Source organism: Anser brachyrhynchus, assembly GCF_964034855.1.
Source record: "Anser brachyrhynchus genome assembly, chromosome: 2".
Taxonomy (NCBI): Eukaryota; Metazoa; Chordata; class Aves; order Anseriformes; family Anatidae; genus Anser; species Anser brachyrhynchus.
Genome location: NC_137695.1, coordinates 120,831,452 through 120,852,866, shown reverse-complemented (window position 1 = coordinate 120,852,866; position 21,415 = coordinate 120,831,452). Strand labels below are relative to the sequence as shown.

The 21,415-nt window shown below is 42.9% G+C and overlaps 2 protein-coding genes and 1 long non-coding RNA gene across 5 annotated transcripts in view; 1 reads left to right on the top strand and 2 right to left on the bottom strand.

Annotated features, from left to right (window-relative positions):
- The first annotated feature begins 701 nt into the window (after positions 1–701).
- LOC308189400 lies at positions 702–8,870 on the top strand. The gene is made up of 2 exons (XR_013946344.1): positions 702–1,054; positions 8,338–8,870. It is a non-coding gene; the product is annotated as an uncharacterized lncRNA (long non-coding RNA).
- LOC308189441 (uncharacterized protein) lies at positions 2,422–7,559 on the bottom strand (the record flags this gene model as incomplete). The annotated part of the gene is made up of 3 exons (XM_080579484.1): positions 2,422–4,562; positions 4,872–5,997; positions 7,456–7,559. The coding sequence occupies 2 exons, from the start codon at positions 7,557–7,559 to the stop codon at positions 4,968–4,970; spliced, it is 1,134 nt and encodes a 377-aa protein (XP_080435610.1). The 3' UTR covers positions 2,422–4,562; positions 4,872–4,967.
- Positions 8,871–11,262: 2,392 nt separating the features above from the next.
- Positions 11,263–21,415, bottom strand: part of TGS1 (trimethylguanosine synthase 1) — a 30,423-nt gene continuing 20,270 nt past the window's right edge. For 2 of the 3 annotated variants that reach the window (XM_080579395.1, XM_080579396.1), the window contains one exon: positions 11,263–13,925. In XM_080579395.1, the coding sequence (XP_080435521.1) occupies positions 13,809–13,925 (117 nt within the window). In that variant the 3' untranslated portion in view covers positions 11,263–13,808. The remainder of the gene's footprint in view (positions 13,926–21,415) is intronic. The other variant, XR_013946340.1, reaches the window with a different exon arrangement.

The window sequence follows — 21,415 nt, the reverse complement described above, 5'->3', positions numbered from 1 at the left end:
TTCCTTCTCTCTTTTGGTTAGAAGAAATTCTTAAGTGTTATGCAGTAGGGAAACTGATAGGAAATGGTCATTCCTGTCCTAGGGAAAAGGCTGCAAGAAGGTGGGAGGCAGAAGGAGAATTTACGCAGCTCAATAGCTTGGCCAGACACCCAGTTCTGTTTTGTCTTTCAGCTCAGTGCTTTGGACCCCATTGCCATTTACACAGAAATCCACTGGCTTCCGCAGAGCAAGGCATAACTAATGGCTGTATGAGAATATCATACATAAGACTTACAAAGCCCATGCTTTAGAAAGCCCTTGTATGGGCCTTTTCCAAAATAATAGCTCCCTCAGGCTCAAATACCTCATACCCAAATAAAGATTTTGTTTAATTCATAAAGAAGTTGATTTGTCTGCTAGATTGTTTCCCATGGATCAGCCTGTCCACAAACACAAAACACACAGGCATCCAGCTGGGTGTTACTGCTGCCAATTTCAAGACAATAAATGGTTCAGTACAGTGCAAAATTCAAAAGTTTTATTCCACAGAGCAACGAAAGCAGTAGACATTGCCTACTGGTTCACTGCCAGAGTAAATATTACCTACTGTACATGTTTCCATTCACAGCTTTCATCAGGTCAAAGTACAATCACAGGCATGATCAAGCTTTATACTGCTTTAAAAGAGTATACAAGAATGATTGAAAAACATTTTAATTACCTTTTCAAACACGTTACTCATTGCATCTTAATGAGCTGCAATCTCCCTCAAGAGTGTATAGTGTGCTGGCACCGTTCTCCTGAAGGGGAGGAATTTATCTGGGATGAAGCCTTCCTTGGAAGAGTGAGACGGCATCTGCGGCATTTCTGGCACACTGAGACAGGTGTCCCGAGCATGTAAAACACAAGTGGAAGTGTCCAAGTTTGGCACAACTGCAAGGCAGGCCCCGGCAGCAGCCAAGCCAGGAGCAGAGATTTGAGCTGCTGCTTTTATTACTTGGCTGTGTGCTCTGCCAGTACCGCTGGCTGCCACAGGATGGACGGTGTGCTGGCTGCGTGCAGTAGGTGGGCACCGGTAAGTCAGATCTGTGAAACGTCCCTCATTATCAGTGGAGGCACTTGCTACAAATAGACCTGCTAGAAATCAAATATGTTTTCTAGAAATGAGAGCACGTGTATATTTTTCCCTTAAAAATAAGACCAGTGTGTTTCTAACCTTGGCACGTTTAACAAAAAAGTCAGTTTGGCTCTTTCTGTACCTGTAGTAGAACTGTGTACCTGTTCACAGCAAGATGTCCTGCGTGCAAATGCTCCAGTACAGCCATTTCATCTCTCCTCAAGCTGGCTGTTAGATGGAGAATGTGTTTGCTATTGAGCAATTGGAGCTATTGCATGGATAGACAATGCCATACCAGCTGTGAGAAAAATACAAGCTTTATAATGTGCCTGCGAGGTTAAGTGACTCGGGTGATGGCAAACCCAAGGTGTGAAGTGAGCTACAAGACAGATGACTTGTCGTGATGAATATCTGCCAGCAATTCTGTTGCTTTTGTACAGCAAGAAATCCAGCTGGGCTCTACCAACAGAAGAGCAGCAAAGCACTGGGCAGCAAGGTGAACAGGCTTTAGCTTCCGAACGATGTGCACGTGTAGCCCAGTGAGGAGGACAACAGTTTACCTAACTGACTAGAGCTGACTGTAGCACACTTTCTGGGCTCTAGGTATCTCCCCGTCATTAAAAAATCAGATTTTGATTCAGTATGAGAAAATTGTTTCCCATCCAGGAGATGGACCATAAAATACCTAAGCACTCTCCTAACAAGGCTTAAAAAAATTAGTTCATTCACTCCTATCAGATAACCCAGTCTCTTTTCCTCGGTTTAATGCATGTCCTTGTGGACCATCTCCCAGGGTATCTTCTGGTCTGGATTTTATTTTTTTTAATTCTTTGGTTTGTTCTTCCTTCAAAATATCTGTTTTCAGCTTTCTCCAGTGAAATACCCTAAGCTTTTCGGGAAAACATTTTTTTTTCTACTTTAATAGCATACCTTAAGCTGTAGTTACATCCAGCAGTGCCACGCTATTGAATCCTCCCCTCTTTGTTGGTATTGACTTGCTGTCTTGCATTGCTTCTTTTTAGCACAGACTCAGATATTTCTTAAGGCAGTTTTTAAAAGCAAGATTTTTTTTCTCTGCTCTAACCACATCCTACCAGCTTGTTGTCAGCTAGATGGTCACTCGCTGCATTTTCAGGCTGCTCCACGTGGTAGCCTGGCAGTTATCTGCAGTGTCCCCTCCTGGGGCAACAGAAGGCACGCACAAGTGGTAGGAAATGCCACAGTGGCCCATGAGAGGCTGATACGGAAGCTGTTCATCAGAGCCAGTGAGAGAAAATGTGCTCCACAGCAACATGACAAGACATGGGAATTGCTTAGGAATCGCATTTTTATTTCAGTTATTAAAAAAAAAAAAAAAAGAAAAAAAGAGGCATTCCTTTCCAAGACATATCATTTGGTGGGAGAGAAACTGTAAAGGAATGACAGGAATGAGTCACAGAAAAGACAACGGTAGGAAGAATACTCTCTGGGACATCAAGAGTTAAAACTAGGATATATAATATAATCTATTTATAGAAAAGAGCTAAGAGCTTTGTGTATGTGGTAACCAGCCCCAGCTCTTGGAGCAATTGAGGTGGCAGAATCAAACTCAGAATGCTAATTACTGTAACTAAAGAATGAGCATACTTATTATCTGATATAAAGCAATTTTAGAAACACCCACAGTTTTAAAATAATAGTAATAACAGTAATTGAAAACATGAACTGACAAGTCACTAACAACCCCTTATAGCACAGCAGAGTGGAGGAGCTCATATCCTTACAGAGTGCCCTTCTATCAGTCCGGACCCCTGACAAATACACACGCCAGATAAGGTCTAAGGAGCTCCTGCACAGGTGTTAACATATGCCACAGACCAACACCCAAATCACGGCGCTTCTCTGGGGTCTTTTTATTACTGGGGTAAGGTGAAACTCAAAAGCCGTATCAGTTGCTGGCTTCCAAAACACACACCCGTTTGTCCAAACAGGTTTGTCCTTGGGTGTAAATTGAATCAGCTGTTCTGAGCTTCCTTTTTTTCACTAGGAGCTGAGGAGGAGGTGGGGAGTCAAGCAGGTAAGAGGAAGAGGCTTTTTCTCTTCCTCATTTCCAAGAGGTATGGGCTGGTGTATTCCTGCTGTGTCAGGTGGCAATACCCTATTGCCAGCCTCTCTCTTAATGTATCCTGAAAATGAGCATCCAGGGATCTGGGGATCTTTGAGGGATCAAACACAGGGACTTTTGAGCCACAAGTATTTGGTGAGCACCCTCTCCCCAGAGAGCAGCAGCTCATCCTCACCTGCCTGAGTCCTGAATCAAAGCAGATGAGGCAAGGTAGGAGGACCGTGTTGCTATCTGTTTCCTCAGCCTGTCTTGAAAGGGGAAAAGACAAGAAGTTTTGCAAAGAATCAAGAAACAGTCAAATACAGGTTGGATGCAGGAAAGAAAAAATAAAAATAAAAAAAAAAGAAAAGAGAGATTTCTTTTCTTCCAGATATTCTGGTCTTTATTTCATGGAATTCAATCCTAGAATATTTTTTGTTTGTACTAGCATAGTGCAACCAAGAAAAGAGCTACATAGAAATGCCCTCTCCCCAGCCCACACTGGCATTCAGCAGCGCTAGGACACCTTATCCCTATGGCTGCCCATGGCGAGTGGCAAGCAAAGGAAGAGAGAAGTAGGAACATATTTGCACTCCTCATGCTTTCTGATTTTGGGCTTTCAATCCAATATCATGTACAGGGTGATCCAGTGTATAATTAGCCCCAGACCTAATGAGCATCAGGACCAGTATGAACTCAGTTTTGTCTTCCTACATCCCTTCTGTATGCCCTACACCAACAGCAGCTCAGCCACACCTAGGCTTGCAGTTTCCTCTAGATTTGTGCAACCGTAGATGAGACCAGTCTGAACCCTCGTCCTGATTTTTCAGCTACACAGAGGAGGCTCAGGAATTTGGTTCTGACTTCATCAGCGTTTTCCCGTGAGCTTGCACCAGGACTGTGATTTGCAGATTCCCATCTGTGGACAGGCTCAGCCCGCTTACCTCCATGCACAATGCGGTTACGCTTTGCTCTCTCCTTGTGTCTTTCCGGATGTCTGCCATCTGGCAGACCCCGCTCACATTTACGGTACTCTCCGCAGAGGGCAATGGGTTTCATTGCCACCAGCCACACAAACACACACATTGTGCGGGTCTGGCTGTGCGCCTGGCTTTTCCCAGCTACGGCATAGCCCACCCATTCTGTACATCTCAACCCGGATGCATAATCAGCTTAACATACTATCATAATTCATTCCTATTTCAAAACAATCTTGCCCTACTTGCTACCACTTCATTAATTTCTTTGGCTGCATTGCATAATTTCTTTTCTGAGTTACACCCAGCAGCTCCGGTTCTGTATCACAGCTCCTGAGATGTGTTGTCCCGAGCACCCACAGGCGGGAGGATGGCCAGCATCCGTGGAGTTGGTGGCTCACAAGGTCTGGACAGATGGGAAGGAGGTGGAGGTGGGGTGTAAGATAACCTATATAGATAACTCTGGTGTTTACATGGCAGCATATGATATTTTAGGAAAGCCCACAGCAAATATATAATTAACAGAATAATATTTATTATTAAATTAATCTCTCACCCAGCGCCTGTAAGGACTATGCATGTCTGTGGCTCTCACACGAGGTGATATATAGTTTTATTCCATAGACAATGCCATGGAAGGGAAAGAATTGCAATTACCAGCCCTAAAGGCTCAGCGCAGGAAAATCCCCATGGGCCTGATCCACGGAGATCTCACGTGCAGCTGGTGGGTCCTGTGAAAGTGGTTCCCCACCTGGGACTGCTGCTCCACAGAGGCTGAAATATTGCAGGCTGCCAGCCAGCCTGACATCACTCAACGCAAACTGAAATGAATTTTAAGTGAAAGCAAAGCGAGCTTCTGCTGGTATGCAAAGTAGGAGTGTTCAGTTGCTGTCTGTAGAGACAGACATGTGTAGAAATAATAATAATAGGAGGAATCACAGATGTCTAGCAGAGCTTTTTTTTCCTTTCTTCTTTTCTTTTCTTTTCTTTTCTTTTCTTTTCTTTTCTTTTCTTTTCTTTTCTTTTCTTTTCTTTTCTTTTCTTTTCTTTTCTTTTCTTTTCTTTTCTTTTCTTTTCTTTTCTTTTCTTTTCTTTTCTTTTCTTTTCTTTTCTTTTCTTTTCTTTTCTTTTCTTTTCTTTTCTTTTCTTTTCTTCTCTTCTCTTCTCTTCTCTTCTCTTCTTCTCTTCTCTTCTCTTCTCTTCTCTTCTCTTCTCTTCTCTTCTCTTCTCTCTTCTCTTCTCTTCTCTTCTCTTCTCTTCTCTTCTCTTCTCTTCTCTTCTCTTCTCTTCTCTTCTCTTTTCTTTTCTTTTTTCTTTTCTTTTCTTTTCTTTTCTTTTCTTTTTTTCTTTTCTTTTCTTTTCTTTTCTTTTCTTTTCTTTTCTTTTCTTTTCTTTTCTTTTCTTTTCTTTTCTTTTCTTTTCTTTTCTTTTCTTTTCTTTTCTTTTCTTTTCTTTTCTTTTCTTTTCTTTTCTTTTCTTTTCTTTTCTTTTCTTTTCTTTTCTTTTCTTTTCTTTTCTTTTCTTTTCTTTTCTTTTCTTTTCTTTTCTTTTCTTTTCTTTTCTTTTCTTTTCTTTTCTTTTCTTTTCTTTTCTTTTCTTTTCTTTTCTTTTCTTTTTTCTTTTTTCTTTTTTCTTTTTTCTTTTTTCTTTTTTCTTTTGCCTTGCCTTGCCTTGCCTTGCCTTGCCTTGCCTTGCCTTGCCTTGCCTTGCCTTGCCTTGCCTTCCCTTCCCTTCCCTTCCCTTCCCTTCCCTTCCCTTCCCTTCCCTTCCCTTCCCTTCCCTTCCCTTCCCTTCCTTCCCTTCCCTTCCCTTCCCTTCCCTTCCCTTCCTTCCCTTTTTTTCTGGCTCAGGTTGGTCCTTCAGTTCTTCCAGCTGGATCAGGATGCTGAGCTGGGGTTCACTCCCTTGGGTACCCGTTCTCCCTGGGTATCTCTAAACTGGTGGTTCAATTTGGATCAAGAACACTTTTTTTTTTTTTTTTTTTAATGAATTTAATGGCTCAACTCTTATTGTGGCTCACATTGCAGCATAGTCTTGGAGTGTGCAAGCTGGGCTCCTGCCACGTGAATCCTAACCAGAAGATCCCTTCAACCACTGATGTGCACTCATCCCACAGGGCCAGATCAGAGCTACCCCATGGCAAAATCCCAGCAACGTGTGCTGCATGGGAGCACTGACTGTGTTCCTCTGTAGCTCCCTTCCTATGGTGCTGCACGGCTTGCCGATGTAGACATAGCTGCAGTAACCTCCCCTGCAGGGCTGGATGCTGATTTTGGGACTGGAGTCTGGGTCGCCCTTGTTGGAAAGCTACATGACAGAAAGTTAGGAATTTCTCTTTGGCTCCAAGGAAGGGATCTGGGTCTCTCTCCATCCATGGTACCAAGTAAATATTCAACTAAAATAATGAAGGATCAGCAAGAAGTCATGAATTACAACCAAAAAATCCAAAACTTTTACTGTCTGCTCCTGCATATATTGTTTACTCACAGCTCCTTGTGTTAACCCATGATAGTCTTATCAAACACATTTTATAGTACAAACAACAAATTGCAGCATTCCTATTTTCTCTTACGACCAGAAAACTAACAGTTACCACACCTCAGCAGCTACATGTCTCCACTTCAGGCCACTGACTCATTTTGATCTGTTTTTAGTGAAAAACTAACCAGGAAAGGTGAGCGCAGGTGCTAGCCTGGATAGACAGGGGCCGACTGCCAGTTGCACGGCCTCTTTGCCCCAGCTTTTTTTCAGAGAACCATTTGGCACTTGAAGCATTACAGATGCTGTGAAGAGGGTACCTGGCATCCCCACCCTGCCCATTCGGGTCAGGTTGCCCAGTTATTCTTTACCCCCATCACACGACAGCTGGCTCCCAGGCCTACCAACTGAAGCATCTGTGGTATTTTTCTCTAAAATGCAGTTTTCCTGGTGTGCTGCTGTGCTTCCGAGTCCCGCTGTGGCCAGCACGGAGCAGCTATTGTATTCATGACCTCTGAGATAAGCTGTGGAAAATGATACTGCTGGTCATGATCCTAGCTTCACCACTTGGCGTGGAGTCTCACAAACATGACTTGACACCTGTCACCAGGGTCATCTGATTGCTCGTCTACTGTAAATGAAAAAAAACCTTCCCTGTGTTGACCAAAAGGCAGTATAAAGCTCATACTGCAGAAGAAGAGGGGAAAGGAACTGGCAGCGTTTGCTTGATACAACCTGGACTTTAGCAGGAATTTGATCTTTTATTAATATTGCTTTATCTAAGTTATTCTTGTACGGACGACCTCATCTGTGCCCATCACGGTCCTGCTGTGCAAGGCTGCAGCTCCTTCAGCATCAGCAGATCCGTGAAGTCCTCCTGGCTACTACCGGTCACCCCATCAAACACCTGCAGGAGGCTGGGCATGACTTTCTGCTTTTCCCTTCTCTCTTAAGACTTTCTGCAAGGCCAGGTACCTAATAACTGTAATCTATAGATCATGGCTCTTCTTGTTCCTCGCACAAGCTGGGTCCTTTCTTGCTGCCAAGCTGCGGTCTGTCACTCCTTGGAATTTCCTTTCCAGGCATTTTTCCCAGGTCCCTAATCCCCACCACCAACCATGTCTGTCCACAAGCTCTGCTGAAATGAACCACAAAATCAGGTTCATTTCTGTTATGGTTCATAGCTATCAAACAGCTGCTTGTCACTTGTTCCTGCTCTGGGCGCAGTTGAGATCATGAATCTTCTAGGGTTTTCTGAGCCCTGAGCCTCCTGTGCTGGCATAGCTACTTTTTTATTTATTTATTTATTTATTTATTTTTAGCTAACTGGACAGTGTTGATGTTGTCAAATCAGCCAAATTGGATTTCTTCTTGGCAGACCTTGATGCTGTAGCCACTGCACCTAACTGTATTTCTACTTACAAATAGATTAAATGATTTCTCCTCTTTGAATTTTTATACGAACTAATTTAGGATTAGGTGATTGTTCTTATTAACAGAGGAAATAAACGTACAAGAGGTCAGACTGTTTCTTTATTTATAATACATGCACAAAGTTCTTTAAATAAAGCTGATAAATCCAAGCAGCAGCAGAGACAAACAACAAAACAGTTAAATTTTGGACATTTTTATCTGCTTTCTGAACTACTATAATGCATCCAGGTCTTAGTTTTTCTGTCTTTTTTTTTTTTTTTTTTCCCCAGACAATGCTCTTTACAAGCTGCAGCGAAAACCAAAAGACTGCCAGTAAAGTCGCAAAACTTGGCAGCAAAAAGCAAAACTGGGCACAAAGAGTTTCTCTTGCAGCAGCTACAATCCAGGAACTGTGGCATTCAGCTCTGCAGCCTGAGCACAGCTCCTGCGGACCTGCAATCTGCCCTGCTTTCAGCACCCTTAGCACTCGGCTTGCTCCTGAGCCACCAGGAACACTTGCATGGAGCAATTTTTGAAAGTGTTCATAAAGACCCTGAACAGTAATTTCTCTACTAGGTGAAGAAGCTCCACGAGACTCACTGTTGTTGCGAGACGGGGGCTTCTCGATGTCAAAACCCAGCACTAAAACACTTCCCCCAGCGAGGTTTCACCCGCAGCTGGAGCCCCGGGTTGCCCACACAGCCTCTTCCTGGGGAACTCCAGCTTCCACCTGGGGACAGCTGGTTTCTAGAAGCACAGATCTGAGCATTTGTCTGCTGGGAACACCCAAACATACAAAAAAAAAAAAAAAAAAAAAAAGAAAGAGGATAAGCTATTGTGTAACCTGCATCCCCCGGAGGGCACCAGCACCTGTGTGTCACCTGTGGTTCCCCCGAGCATCCCTCTGGGACCACTGGCTGGGCCCTTCTGCAGGGCTGTAGGGCAAGGCTGTGTGTGCTTACCTTCCCTAAGGAGGCTTTCAGACTAAGTTCGTGTACACCAGCAGAGCAGAGCGTACAATCTGCTCCCGTTTGACATAATCATAGGCTGTCCCCGTGCCTGGAACAATTTAATGAGTACCTTAGGACCTGTTTTGCTGTCAGATCACAATACCGCCTTTCACAAAGGCTCCTGCCACTGTTACCACCGCTGTGTATGACACTGTGAAGAGCCCCCTGAGCTCTCGATAGCGGTGCTGTGATATGATAAATGTATTTATTCAAACTGCATCAATTTGCAGTAGCCGTGCAGAGAAATATCCTCTCTGCTAACGCATTCTTCAGGCACACTTTTAGAATAAACGACCAGTGAAAGGTGTTTTGTTATTCCCGGTACGACAGAGGCACCCTGTGAGCCTCCTTTCTCACGTTCATGCCTTGTAGAGGCTCTGGCCAAGCCATCGTGCTGCTCTAACAAACCACAGCAGTTTCACAAGAAGGTCACAGCGCAGTTTTGAGAATAAGGAAGAGAACGACTTGAGCCATACAGAGACAGGAAGGACTGCGCTGTCATCAGACCCAGACTGCCTCCAACAGCACTTTTTCTCCTCGGCGGGCTGCGAACCACAAAACCCGGAGCGAGGCTTGGCTTCAGCAGGTTTTCGATGAAGCCTGCGCTGCTGGGAAGTGCTTCGAAACTCTGCCTGGTTTTGGAACAATGAAGGTGACAGACCAAGGCCTCAGAGACGTGCCAAAAGGAAGATCTCAGAAAAGTCATTTGCATGAGGCTTGAAGAAGGGCACATGAGCACGAGGTGGCAACCCCAGGCTCCTGGACACCCAGAGGCACTCCTAGTGGGACGCCTGCTGAAAGGCACTGATCTTTGTCTCTTTCTGTGTAGACATGTAGGGAAAAGGATGAGCAAATGGCAAGACCCTTCTGATGGTTGCGGGGGTGCATTGCACTGCACCTGGCTGGGGAATTCCCCTGCGCAGGGAAACCCTCACACAGAGCCCGGCTGCTGCAACGCCTCTGGCTTGGACACCAGCCCTGCTCACTTCACCTGGGCACAAGAGATGCCACCAGCACCTTCAAGGGACAACATGGAGCCAAACACCTTGCTTTAAGCGTAAAGACCGTGCTGGCTAGAGATGGAAACCAGGCCCTGTGGTGGACGGGCCTGGTTTGCAGGCCCAGCCTTTCCTCCCGCCTCCTCCCCGCGTGGTTGCAGCGAGGACGTTCGTGGCCTGTGCGCATCTCCAGCCTCACCACGTTCAACCTGCCCACCTGTTTTCAGCCCTTCCTTTAGCTCCTCCTCAGCCAGCGAGCCCTTCTGCAGGCTCCCAAGTTACAAGGCAAATCGGTAACACCCCTCTAACACCCCTCACTGACCCAGTGGGCTGGGGCGCTTGGCAGCTTCCTCTTCCGACAGCTGGAAGAGGAAAGGGTCTGCATTGGTTTCAAGCCTGGTTTTGCAGCATTTATTCCTCTGCTGCATCCCCCCCCTCATCTTTTTGGCCACAAAACTGGTGAAACAACGCACTGTAGGCTTTCCTCACTTGAATACACTTGACCAAATAGATTTGGTCTGGTTTTGTACAGCAACCTGAAACTTCCTTACCACTGAAAATCAACTCTAAGGACCCAGAACCCCACCAAGATATTCCAGATACTAAGATACCTGTGCTGGAAAGGCTAAACTAGTGATGGTCAATTCATTCACGTGATGGGTCACGACCACCCTCCTTGGTACACGGGATTGCAAGATTTGGGTTTTGGGGGGAAGCAGAGTTAAAGTAAATGGCGAGCGTGAGGCAGACGGAAGCAGAGAACAAACCGAGTGAAAATGAGACAATTTTCTACCGCCTTGTTCAATGAGGTACTGCAAGTAATTTTTTCCCTGCTCTATTTATGAGGTTTCCCTCTTCTAAGTGTTACCACAGTCACTGTGGTGTAGCACGAATTTGTTTGTGTAAGCCCCGAGCTGCACATACAGAGCCAGATGTTATTTCAGAAACTACACTTGGGGAAGGTTTTCTAAAACCTGTACGTTAAAACTTCATGGCACAGTGACTTTTTACCATAACATTAACAAGGTGGCCTTCAGAGAAGGGCAGCGATGCTGAGTTTCCCACCATGAAGGGACAGTTGTTCAGCCTCACCCCTGCCCTGCTCTGATCCCACTGAATTTGCAATCGCACTGCACCTTGCAGTGTGCTTTCCATAGCTGCATTTTCCATCTCTCCATGCCAAAAGAAACAAAGAAACTGATGGGCTGGGCTTAGTATTTGATTTAATTACGATAAACCTAAGAGATCAGAAGCTCAGGAGCATGGCAGAAAGTGTAAGAGTATGCGTTCATGGTATTTAGTATGAATAGCTGTTGACTTCCAAAAGAAATTCTGCATTTTTCTCGTAGCTTATTTTACAGATTAAAATCAGCAAAAGACCAAGCTTCTAAGAATACTTACTTCACAGTGGCAACATAGTTTCCTGGTAGCCTAACACTAATTTCTTGCGTATTATATGCAAAATATTACTGGACTCTGAACAGGGTATTAAAACTCCGGGGTGGAGATGCCTCGAAATTTAACTGTGTCTCAGCCATGTTAACCTTTTTCCAGCATATAAAACAGAACCATGTTTTAGAGAAACTTTTGTCATGACTGAAGCTGTCCTCCATGGAGTTTGTTGGTTGAAACTACTGACAACCCTGTAGTAAAAACTATCTTAGATGTATTTTGCACTTGTTGGTTACATAGAAACATGCATAAGTAAGGATATTCTTCCATTTTTGATTCTTAATGTGCTTGCAAAGCTCAGCAGAAACCTTTGATAAATCTTTCCTGTTTACCACTAAGTTCATTACATTGGAAGCAAACATTACTAGGACAGTAAATGTTGTACCCCTTATATCATGTTTCAGCTTTTCATTTTGAAGATTGGACACTGAACAAAATTGGACCATTTCTCTGAAGGCAAACTGATCCCCAAATGCTTCAAAAGCTACTCCTTGACTTCGGCAGGGAAAGATGATCAAAGAATAAGACGACAGCATTTCTGTAAGCAGCTGTTAAGCCCACTATAGTCCAATTTTAGTGTACAGAAAACTGTAACATACACAGTATAAATTAGTTTATTTTTCATTTTGCCTCATAATTATTATTTTTTTATTTAGCATGTAGTGGAAGTTTAATAACTTCATTACATTTGCCACTGCTACAGTAGGCCTCTGTAATATCAGCACTCTTGCCAACTTCTTCCTCATAGCAGAAGGATTGTCTACAGAGAACACATATCAGGAGGAGGAAGGTGTAAAGAGAAGGATCTTCCTTGCCATTCTATAAGATTTATTGCAGAGAAGATAACTTCTCTCCTTTCCAGCTCCCTTTAAATACTGACATAGAGGCCAGCACTATCGCAGCACTTCCGCTCTGCAGCACAGTGGCAAAATGCAGTGATGCAAACAAAAAAAAAGTCAAAAGATTATACCTCATGGGAAACATGGATGAAACACTTAACATTTAGCAACCATCTGGTATTGGATGGACAGTAAAGTTAGGAAGAGTGATGTCCTGGGTGCCGTTTTACTGCACTCAAAGCTTGCACTGGGTCAGGTTGCATGTTCATTTTTAACAACCCGTGCATACTAACACATTAGGCTCCTGATTTGAAAAGTTGGATTTCTTTCCTTACAAGGGAGGAAGAAAAAAAATTCCTCTCATTTGGTTATTCTATGCAGTTACTCTACAGAGCTTTGTTCATCAATGCAAATCCATGGTTTAATGCTTAGTCTTTGCTGCCTCCAACATAATGATCTGCTGCACTCCAGATGGAGGAGAATCAGCACTTAGTATCTTCAAAGCTGTGTTCCTACACTTCTACCCCAAAAGCAGTAATCAAAATTAATCTTGGATACTTACTGTAAGCATATTTCAGCGAGAATGCTATGGCCGTGCCCTACAGACACCTTTTCTTTCCTGACTCCTTTTCTGCTTGGTAAAACGTCCAAAAGTAACTGTTCTCCACCCAAACCTAGAGTAGGAGGGCTGGGCTCCCCCCTGCCACTCCCTGATGCCCGCACAAGGACCAGGTATCCCAAAGGCCTCAAAAAGGGTTGGGGGAACACAAACCTGTGTGCTCCTCAGCTAAGCTACTGGGACAAACCTCCAGTCAGAACTCTTCTCCTAAATATCTGTAACAAAGGGGAAAAAAGGAACACATAGCAAAGAGGAGGGTACAACCCTGCTGCCAGCCACAAACACACCCCGTTCTCTCTCCACGCTGCAACAAGCTGCAGTACTCGTTATAGCAAACCTGGACCTGCGTGCCACAAAGGAAACCTGAAAGAGTTTCCAAGTGCACAGGGACCCAGAGAAGTCAGCTCAGAGCTTTACCAGGTGGTTTATCTGACCACCTGGTTCCATGTTATGTACAGCTGCTTTTGTTTCTTAAGCACAGATATTATTTCTTGACACACTGTGTCTTTCAAACTATTTGAGTGCCCAAAACAGAGTGAACACTAAAGGAGCACGCACCAGAGTTGTGAAGAAGTCCTGAACTCCCCTTCAGTTGGCTGGACTTGAACATTGCAAGACTGCATTTATAAAGATTTTTTCTACATTCACAGCTACTCTATTCTTAGAATTTTGTCAAAATTGTTATAAAACATTTATTGACAGTAGCATTAAACAAAACATTCTTTTTTGTGAATAGAAATTAAAGCAGAAAGTGGCTCAAGTCATTTTGAACAAGCCAGCTGTACAAAAGCTTATGAAAAGAAGTAAACAAGGAGGTCAGGTTTGGAAGAATCCATGCTGAATTCAGGTGAGGTCATGCCTTATTAGATCACCAAAATAAGCTGTTATTGTCTTCAGTTTGTTATTGAGAAAATTTTGTTCTATTTCAACTTTCCCTCCTGGCCCCGCCAAAGAAGCAATCTGAAAAACAAAGAACAAAAAGCAGATCAATCAATGCACAGGAAAAGTGGCAAACCCCCCGAACTTTTATTCATGTCACGTAAAACGCCTTTGCTCTGGCAACAATATTCCTTGTCTAATGCCTCTGGTCCTCCTTCTGTCTCCTTTTCATCACAGAAGTGACTTGTGGCGTTCTTGTGACCCAAAATTCCCCTCTACCCCCCCCCCCCCCCCCCCCCCAAGTTTTGGGGCAGAGTAAGAACAAAAGCTGAAATTAGGAAGCACAAAGGTTGCACTGAAGAGTGTGTGCGTGTGGGGAAAACAACATCACCACAACAAAATTAACCCCCGCCACTCCAAGAAAAAACAAACAGGCTGAGGAGGCTGCAAAAAACAGTTCCATTTTTTTTTCCTGTTCCTGTTGCAACCAAAAAAACTGCTGCTGCTGCGTGCATGGGAGTCCCAGACAGTGCTGACGGCAAGGCAGCTGAGTAACAGCTGAGGAATGCTGCAGGTAGAGGTAGAGCCCTGGGGAAAAGCAGTCCCAGCGCAGGCGGCGCAGCACTCCGCTCCTGTTTAGTCACCCGGGTGAGAACGTCACGTTCACGCTCTGCTGCCCGAGCCTGGTGAGCACCCCTAATGCTTAATGATTACAGAAGGTAACTGCAAGGGAAACACTGCAGCAGACTTTGTATTTTGGACTGGGGCAGGCAATGCTCCGTCCTCCTCCGTTCGCATCCACAGCGCCCAGCAGCACCACTTTGGCAGACGGCAGCCCCGCAGACAACCGATTCCTCCTCTCCGCAGGCTTCACAGGCACAGACAGAAGGAAAAGTACACCAAAACTCAGCTTTGGCTTTTTTTTCCTCTTCTTTTTTTCTTTTCCTCCTCCATCAGGCCAACCCATGGCTGCTGCGGCGTGTCCCCCCAGGACTGGAGCTCCCGCAGGTTCGGCTCCCTGCAGCCCTTTTCCTGCCTGCTACAGGAAAACCGTCTCTACGGTTCCCTATGCTGGAAAACCTTATATGCCAACAACAAAATAATAATAATAAAAAAAGGGTCTGCAAGCCTGCAGTAGATTTTAACTGATCTTTAAACCAAGAAGCCCGTGGTACTGCCAGCTAAAACTTGAAGTTCGATTTGCGTTATTAACGCTTCTAAACTCCTCTGAGATGTCACACTGTAGCATGGGTTTAAATATAAACATGCCGAACTTCCTCTATTTTACTGCAAGTAAAAAAACAGCCTACTATCAGGAGGAAATAACAGATTAATCTAAACTATACCTTGAACCTTTATTGACTTGCCCAGAAAATCACCACACTTATCTAAAACATGCATTTACTTTTCTTTTTTCCTTTTTCTTTTTTTTTGTATCTGCAAACAAAAACAACTGTGTGAGCAGTTTCTTCATCCTTCAATTTAACGGTGATAGGAAAAAAAAAATTTCCACGTTCTTGTCAAAGAGGAACCTGCCACTTAAGTAAAAAAGCAGAAGCAGGCTGGTTTAAAAATAGCACAAGAATCTGAATTGGCAAGTGATCAGGAATGTTAATTTTAAGACTTATCTTTACTTACTTGAAATTCTAAAAGCAGTTAACATTGCAGGACAATCCTTTTTTTTTTTTTTTTCTACGAAGACGTTAGTTTTCTCCTCTTATTTTTATTACAAACAAAAGATGGAATGACTCTCCCAAAAAGCGTTAGTGACTTTGCCTTTCGCAGCTATAGCTGCTTAAATCTTCTAAAATACTGACTGGATTAGTCAATTTAGGATAATGATACTGAAATTACTTTCTTGAGATTACACACTCCTGATTTCAGGGCACAATATGTATAACCAAGCATATATAAGTATGACTAGCACATTCATATTAAACAGAAATCTTTACTAAATATTTCTCTTAGAAGACCAAATAAAGCAAAATACTTTTTCAGTAACGCAAGTAAATGTCACTCCTCTGCTGAAGGGTGGCATTTACCGAAGGACACCTGAGAGCACGCATGCAATGTCTAGCTTTCAAGTCTTGAAGCATTAAATCCAGGATAACTAATTTCAAACGACTCCTAAAAAATATCTGAAAACCCAAAGGTGACAAAAATCTAATGAGCACGCAGGCATATATTCTGCAGGGACGGAGTCAGAACAGAAATGCCAGGACTGCAGAAATCCATGGCTGCACTTCTCAAAACTCATCGGTGCACCATGAATGTTTCAGCTTCTCACGTTGGTGGGAGGTCCAGGGAAGCAAAGGGAGCCCAGCAAGGAGGCACTGCCCGCTCGGATGGAACTGCCAGCATTCAGAGGAGAAAAACACGAATACATCACCACCACGCTTGTTTGCAAATTGCTGGAGGCTGCAAATTTAGTTCTGTACAAGCTGCCAGCCTGCAAGCTTCCCTCGGAAGGGCTCAGTCAAGCCTGACAGCTTAATAAGGAGAAACTGCTGCACAAAAAGCTAACATTTTTAAAGATAACATATTATCATAGAATCATAGAATGGTTTGGGTTGGAAGGGACCTTAAAGATCACCTGTTTCCAACCAACCTGGCCTTGAACACCTCCATGGATGGGGCATCCACAACCTCTCTGGGCAGCCTGTGCCAGTGCCTCACCACCCTCTGAGGGAAGAATTTCCTCCTAACATCTGATCTCAATCTCCTTTCTTCTAGTTTAAAACCACTCCCCCTTGCCCTATCACTATGTGCCCTTGTAAAAAGTCTCTCCATCTTTCTTATAAGCTCGCTTTAAGAATAGAAAGGCAGCTATAAGGTCTCCCCAGAGCCTTCTCTTCCACGGGCTGAACAACCCAAACTCTCTCAGCCTGTGTTCATAGGAGAGGTGCTCCAGCCCTCTGATCATTTTTGTGGCCCTCCTCTGGGCTCGCTCCAACAGGTCCACATCCTTCTTGTGCTGGGGCCCCCAGAGCTGAACGCAGCCCTCCAGGTGTATTGAACTGGTAGAGTGCCACCTTCTAAAAATAATAGCAGATTACGGAACAGCGCTTTGAAAAAACAAAGATGCTCATCTATTTTTAGAAATATCTATATATATACACGGGTATCTCTGCCTATCTCTAGGACACTTTTGAATTAAACTACAGTGATACATGTGAAAAGGCTTCTTTAAAAAAAAATACAAACCAAAAAATGGTTGAATCAATGATCATTTGTAGACACCAGCCTACAGGGCTGGTACTCCTAACCCCATCCCGACAGTCGCCAGGCTGCACAGGTCACCCTCCCCACAACGCCATGCCCATGTCTCCCCACCACCCTGGCTCTGCTTGCTAACCACAGTCCCCACACCTGGGGAAGGCGAGCAGCCAGAGGCGACTCTTAATGGAATTGGTCTACAGCTACCGAGATAGTCAGAGCATTAAAGAAGGCAGCCAACTGGCTTGCTTTAAGTTTAGAATAGGGGATATCAGAAGAGAAATACAAAAAGGGAAATGGACTTGCTGAAGGTGCAAAATGGCTTTGTATCGCTCAGCTGTATTTCTGTACTCAAAGGGTTTCCCAATGTCCCTGCAGTTTTATTATCATATCAAAATTCCTTTAGTAATTTCCTACCTGTTTTAGCCATGAATTCAGGTTACTCTGGATCAGTACACTAACACTTTTTTTCCCCACAAGAAAGTTTTCAGGGGTATGAGAAATAAGCATTTTGCCTCAATAGTCAGTCACATTTTTAAGATGTAAATCGTTTCATTTTACACAACTAGTAAAAACGAGGAAAAAAAAACCTAAAGGCTAGAGGAAAAAAAATCCACTTGAAAATAAGAAGTTACACCTGAATTGTAAGAAATTACATTTGCTTAAAAAAGATCAGTCTACAAAATACATCAACTTCCAGTCTTTTAAGCGTCAACTACTCTAACATCCAAGCATCTTAAAAATGCATCAAATTATTTTAAGATCACCTTCTGACCTCTTGCTTCCTTCTTAGCTCATCTTTGTATTTATTCCTAAATAAAAGTGACAATGCTTGGCAGGTCACATTTGGCCAGGTCTCCAGTTACCAACCTAATCTTAAATCATAGCTGAATTGAAAGGTGCAAATGCTAGTTTTACTAGTCAGCTTCCCACAAATTTCTTAACTCACAGATGTTACCATATATTCTTTTGTTAAACGGATGTCTCTGGCATGGTTTTCTGTAGGTGGAATGGCAACATATTTATTTATTTGCATAAATAAATAATAAACAGGCTTATTTATTTAAATAAATAAGAAGAAAGGTTTACCCGTCTGTACTCTCTTCATTGATCAGTCATTTGTAACAACTGGCCTTTCAAAACCTGAAGCACAGCAAACATCTTACCGTCTAAGCACTAGATTGCAGACAGAACAAGAGTTTTTTTGTTGTTTGTTTGTTTTTTAACTCTAGATGCTTCCAAACTGGACTATGAACATATTAGGGGAGCAAAAGCAGGAAAAGAAGAGGCATCTGCATGATGTGCATTCTTTTTGTGACCACTAGAGTCATGAGCACTTTGCTTGATTCTAGGATCAGGGAATCACTCTAAGCACTAGACAAGTAACAAAGGCAACATTTGAAACATAAGCTAGATCTGCAAGACAAACATTTAGGACAGAAAAAGCTTTGAATGAATCAGAAATGATTACATTAAATTGAGTATAGCTATTATACACACACATAAAATAAAAATCAAACAGACAGTGCCCTTCCCAAACCAAAATATCCCAAATCCAGGTATCTACCTATTTTTTAAAATTTTACACCACTTTAATTTGTAAAGATACACATTAAGTTTTCAACACAGAAAATGGACGGGGTCTGAACAGTGACCTACTTATTAAAAAGGAAAAAGTAAAAAAAAAATATTAGCAACTCTACATAATGACAAATGTAAACTTTTGCTTGCCTCTTACCCTGCCTATGTTTTTAAAAACACAGTATATAGAGTGAATAAATGCAGTCTTTAAGAACTTCCTAGCAGCGACGGTGTCATACACCAATTAAAAAAAACAAGCAGGTTGCTGGCTGGTCAGCTCACAAATGACTGAGTTACAACCGGCTAGAAAGAATTAATTCACCTGCTAGCTTAAGTGAGAGAGGTTGCCAATTTGCATTACGATGCCAGTTCACATAGGTTCTGTTAACTAGCTGAATTATGTGGGAGACTGCCATAAGTATGTCCCATACCTCTCCAGTGGACCCATGCTCCTTAAAGCAGCATCGTCCCCTCCTTTTAGCAAGGTTCAGAGAGCAGAGACATCCATCAGAGCGATGCAGTCATGGAGAACGCTAGCTGAATTGCCACAGCCTTGACTAACGTTCAGAAAAAAAAAGTATTTATCGAAAGTTGAAAGACAGAACATGATTCTCCCTTGCACAAGCTGAAACCCTTGAGGTATTCTCTAATTCTAAGGACAGGGAAAAACTCCTCCTGCAGATATTGAGCAGTAAGTTATCTGCAGCTTTCTTAGAAAAAAAAAATACCCACCTGGCAATGTTTTGCCTCTTATGCTGTTCTGTTTGTAAACTTCAAACACAAGTATCTTGTCTGATCTGTCCTATTTACAGAATTATGGTGAATGTGGCCAGCAATTAACAGTTGTGCTCATGGTAAAGTTTATGTTAAGAACATAATCCAGTGTTTTATGAAGTGTAAAACTTTGCATATGGTTTGATGAAGAAATAATATTTAAACGTACCTAAAAGAAAGAAGATTATCCTTCGAAACATACTACCAAAAAAGCAGCATTGCTCCTCTTCCTCTGTCATGCTACACTACTTTAAGGTCAAAAAATTGCTGGCTGAAAATGGGGAAATATTGCAGGACTTTAATAGCAAGTCTAACAGGCAAATGCATTATTTTCAGTATTATAAGTTCCTGTTTATGAAACTGGAACTATATCAAAATTTGATTGTGAAATAGACTTGAATTTTGAAGAGCGGCTGTTTTTTAAGTTATCCCACTTCTGAAAAATTCTTGACACTTCCTTGTTTTTTCTTTAAGTCTTTTCTCCTACCCCATACCAACACGAATCCTGTTAGTACAAAAACTGCGTAGCACGTTAATAAGGTCCATGATGCGACTTCACAGCGTTGTGGCTGTAATCTGCTGAGCAGAGCCACAGAGCCAGATCCCTCCTAGAGACAATGTGTATACATTACAGCTTCATCTGATCTACCCATAAGGCTTCCGAACACTGGCAAATCTTTCAAATTGCAGTGTCTTTCTTCTGCCACAGACTGGATCTTGGATAGACCGGAACAATTTTTCTCATCTGAAAAGACAGCTCTCAAGTTGAGTAATAATTAGGAATTTCATTCTCAGAATCACCTTCATTTAGCAAAATCACTCGTGTTCTGTCTTAAGAGTAGGCCAACATTATTCGAATTGATTTGCTTTCTCTGCTCTAAGGTTCATAACAATTAATAACTGAGTGGACAACTATCCATGGGCAGGGTAAGTAATGAACCCCCAGTTCACCAGTACACCATCGCTCGAGCTGTCTAGGCTGGTGGAGATGCTGATGTGGTAACGTGTCTCACACATCATCAGCATATGCACCTCACCCATTTTTTGGGTGAAGCCATCGTACTGCCAAGACCCCATTCTGACAGCAAGTGACAAGACAAACACCTCAATTCACGTCACTTAGAAGAACAGGCCACAGCATCGCTACACGAGTACGTGACCACGCAGCAGGACACATTTTGGTGTCCTACATAATGGAACGCCTTCTGCAATGAGCTGAAAAGAAACTATCCCACCATTATGAAGAAGCTTCCACAACAACAAATCCCAGATTCCTCTTTCTTTGCTGCAAATACAAAGATACAGATGCGTTACTCGGTACAGAAAACAGGCTGTGCAAGAAAGCAGGATACTTGGGATAAATCCTGGTCCCTGAGGTAAGTACACTGTACAATTAGGCTGAGCACAGCTCCACAGCTTAATGAACACTTCATAGACAGTATTTCACCAGTCTCAACCAGCTGGCTTCTCAAATCACTCACAGAGGTCTTCATTAGATTTGGGTGAAGTTTTAAGACCCATATGTTGGATCTCCTGCAGGAACCTCCTTTCTTTCCCTTGATCTGGTGGAAATGAACCAGCTGGGAAGGATGAGGATGCCCGGAAAGGCTGAATGTTCCCTGACTTCAGGTTCCCTCATGTTAATCAACAGCAGAACAAGGGCAGGAAATTTTCATCAGAATTTTGCCAATGCATGTATATTCTCTATTTTCATTTATTTTCAACTAATATCAGCTTAAATTAGTACCCTTAATTAACAACTCATAGAAGTACCCTAATTAATAGCTCACAGAAGGCAAGAATGGCTTTCAACTGCCCAAGTATATATCAAACATTTTCACTTAATTTTGCTATGGCATAATTTTTATTTAAATATGCAAGCCTATTTGAGATAGCGATTTCTAATTCTTTCCTACTTTGAAGGAATTCTCAGTAGGTCAAACTTACTTTTACCTACACGCACACATCATGGTTCCTGAATATTCCCCTAACTAGAAAGA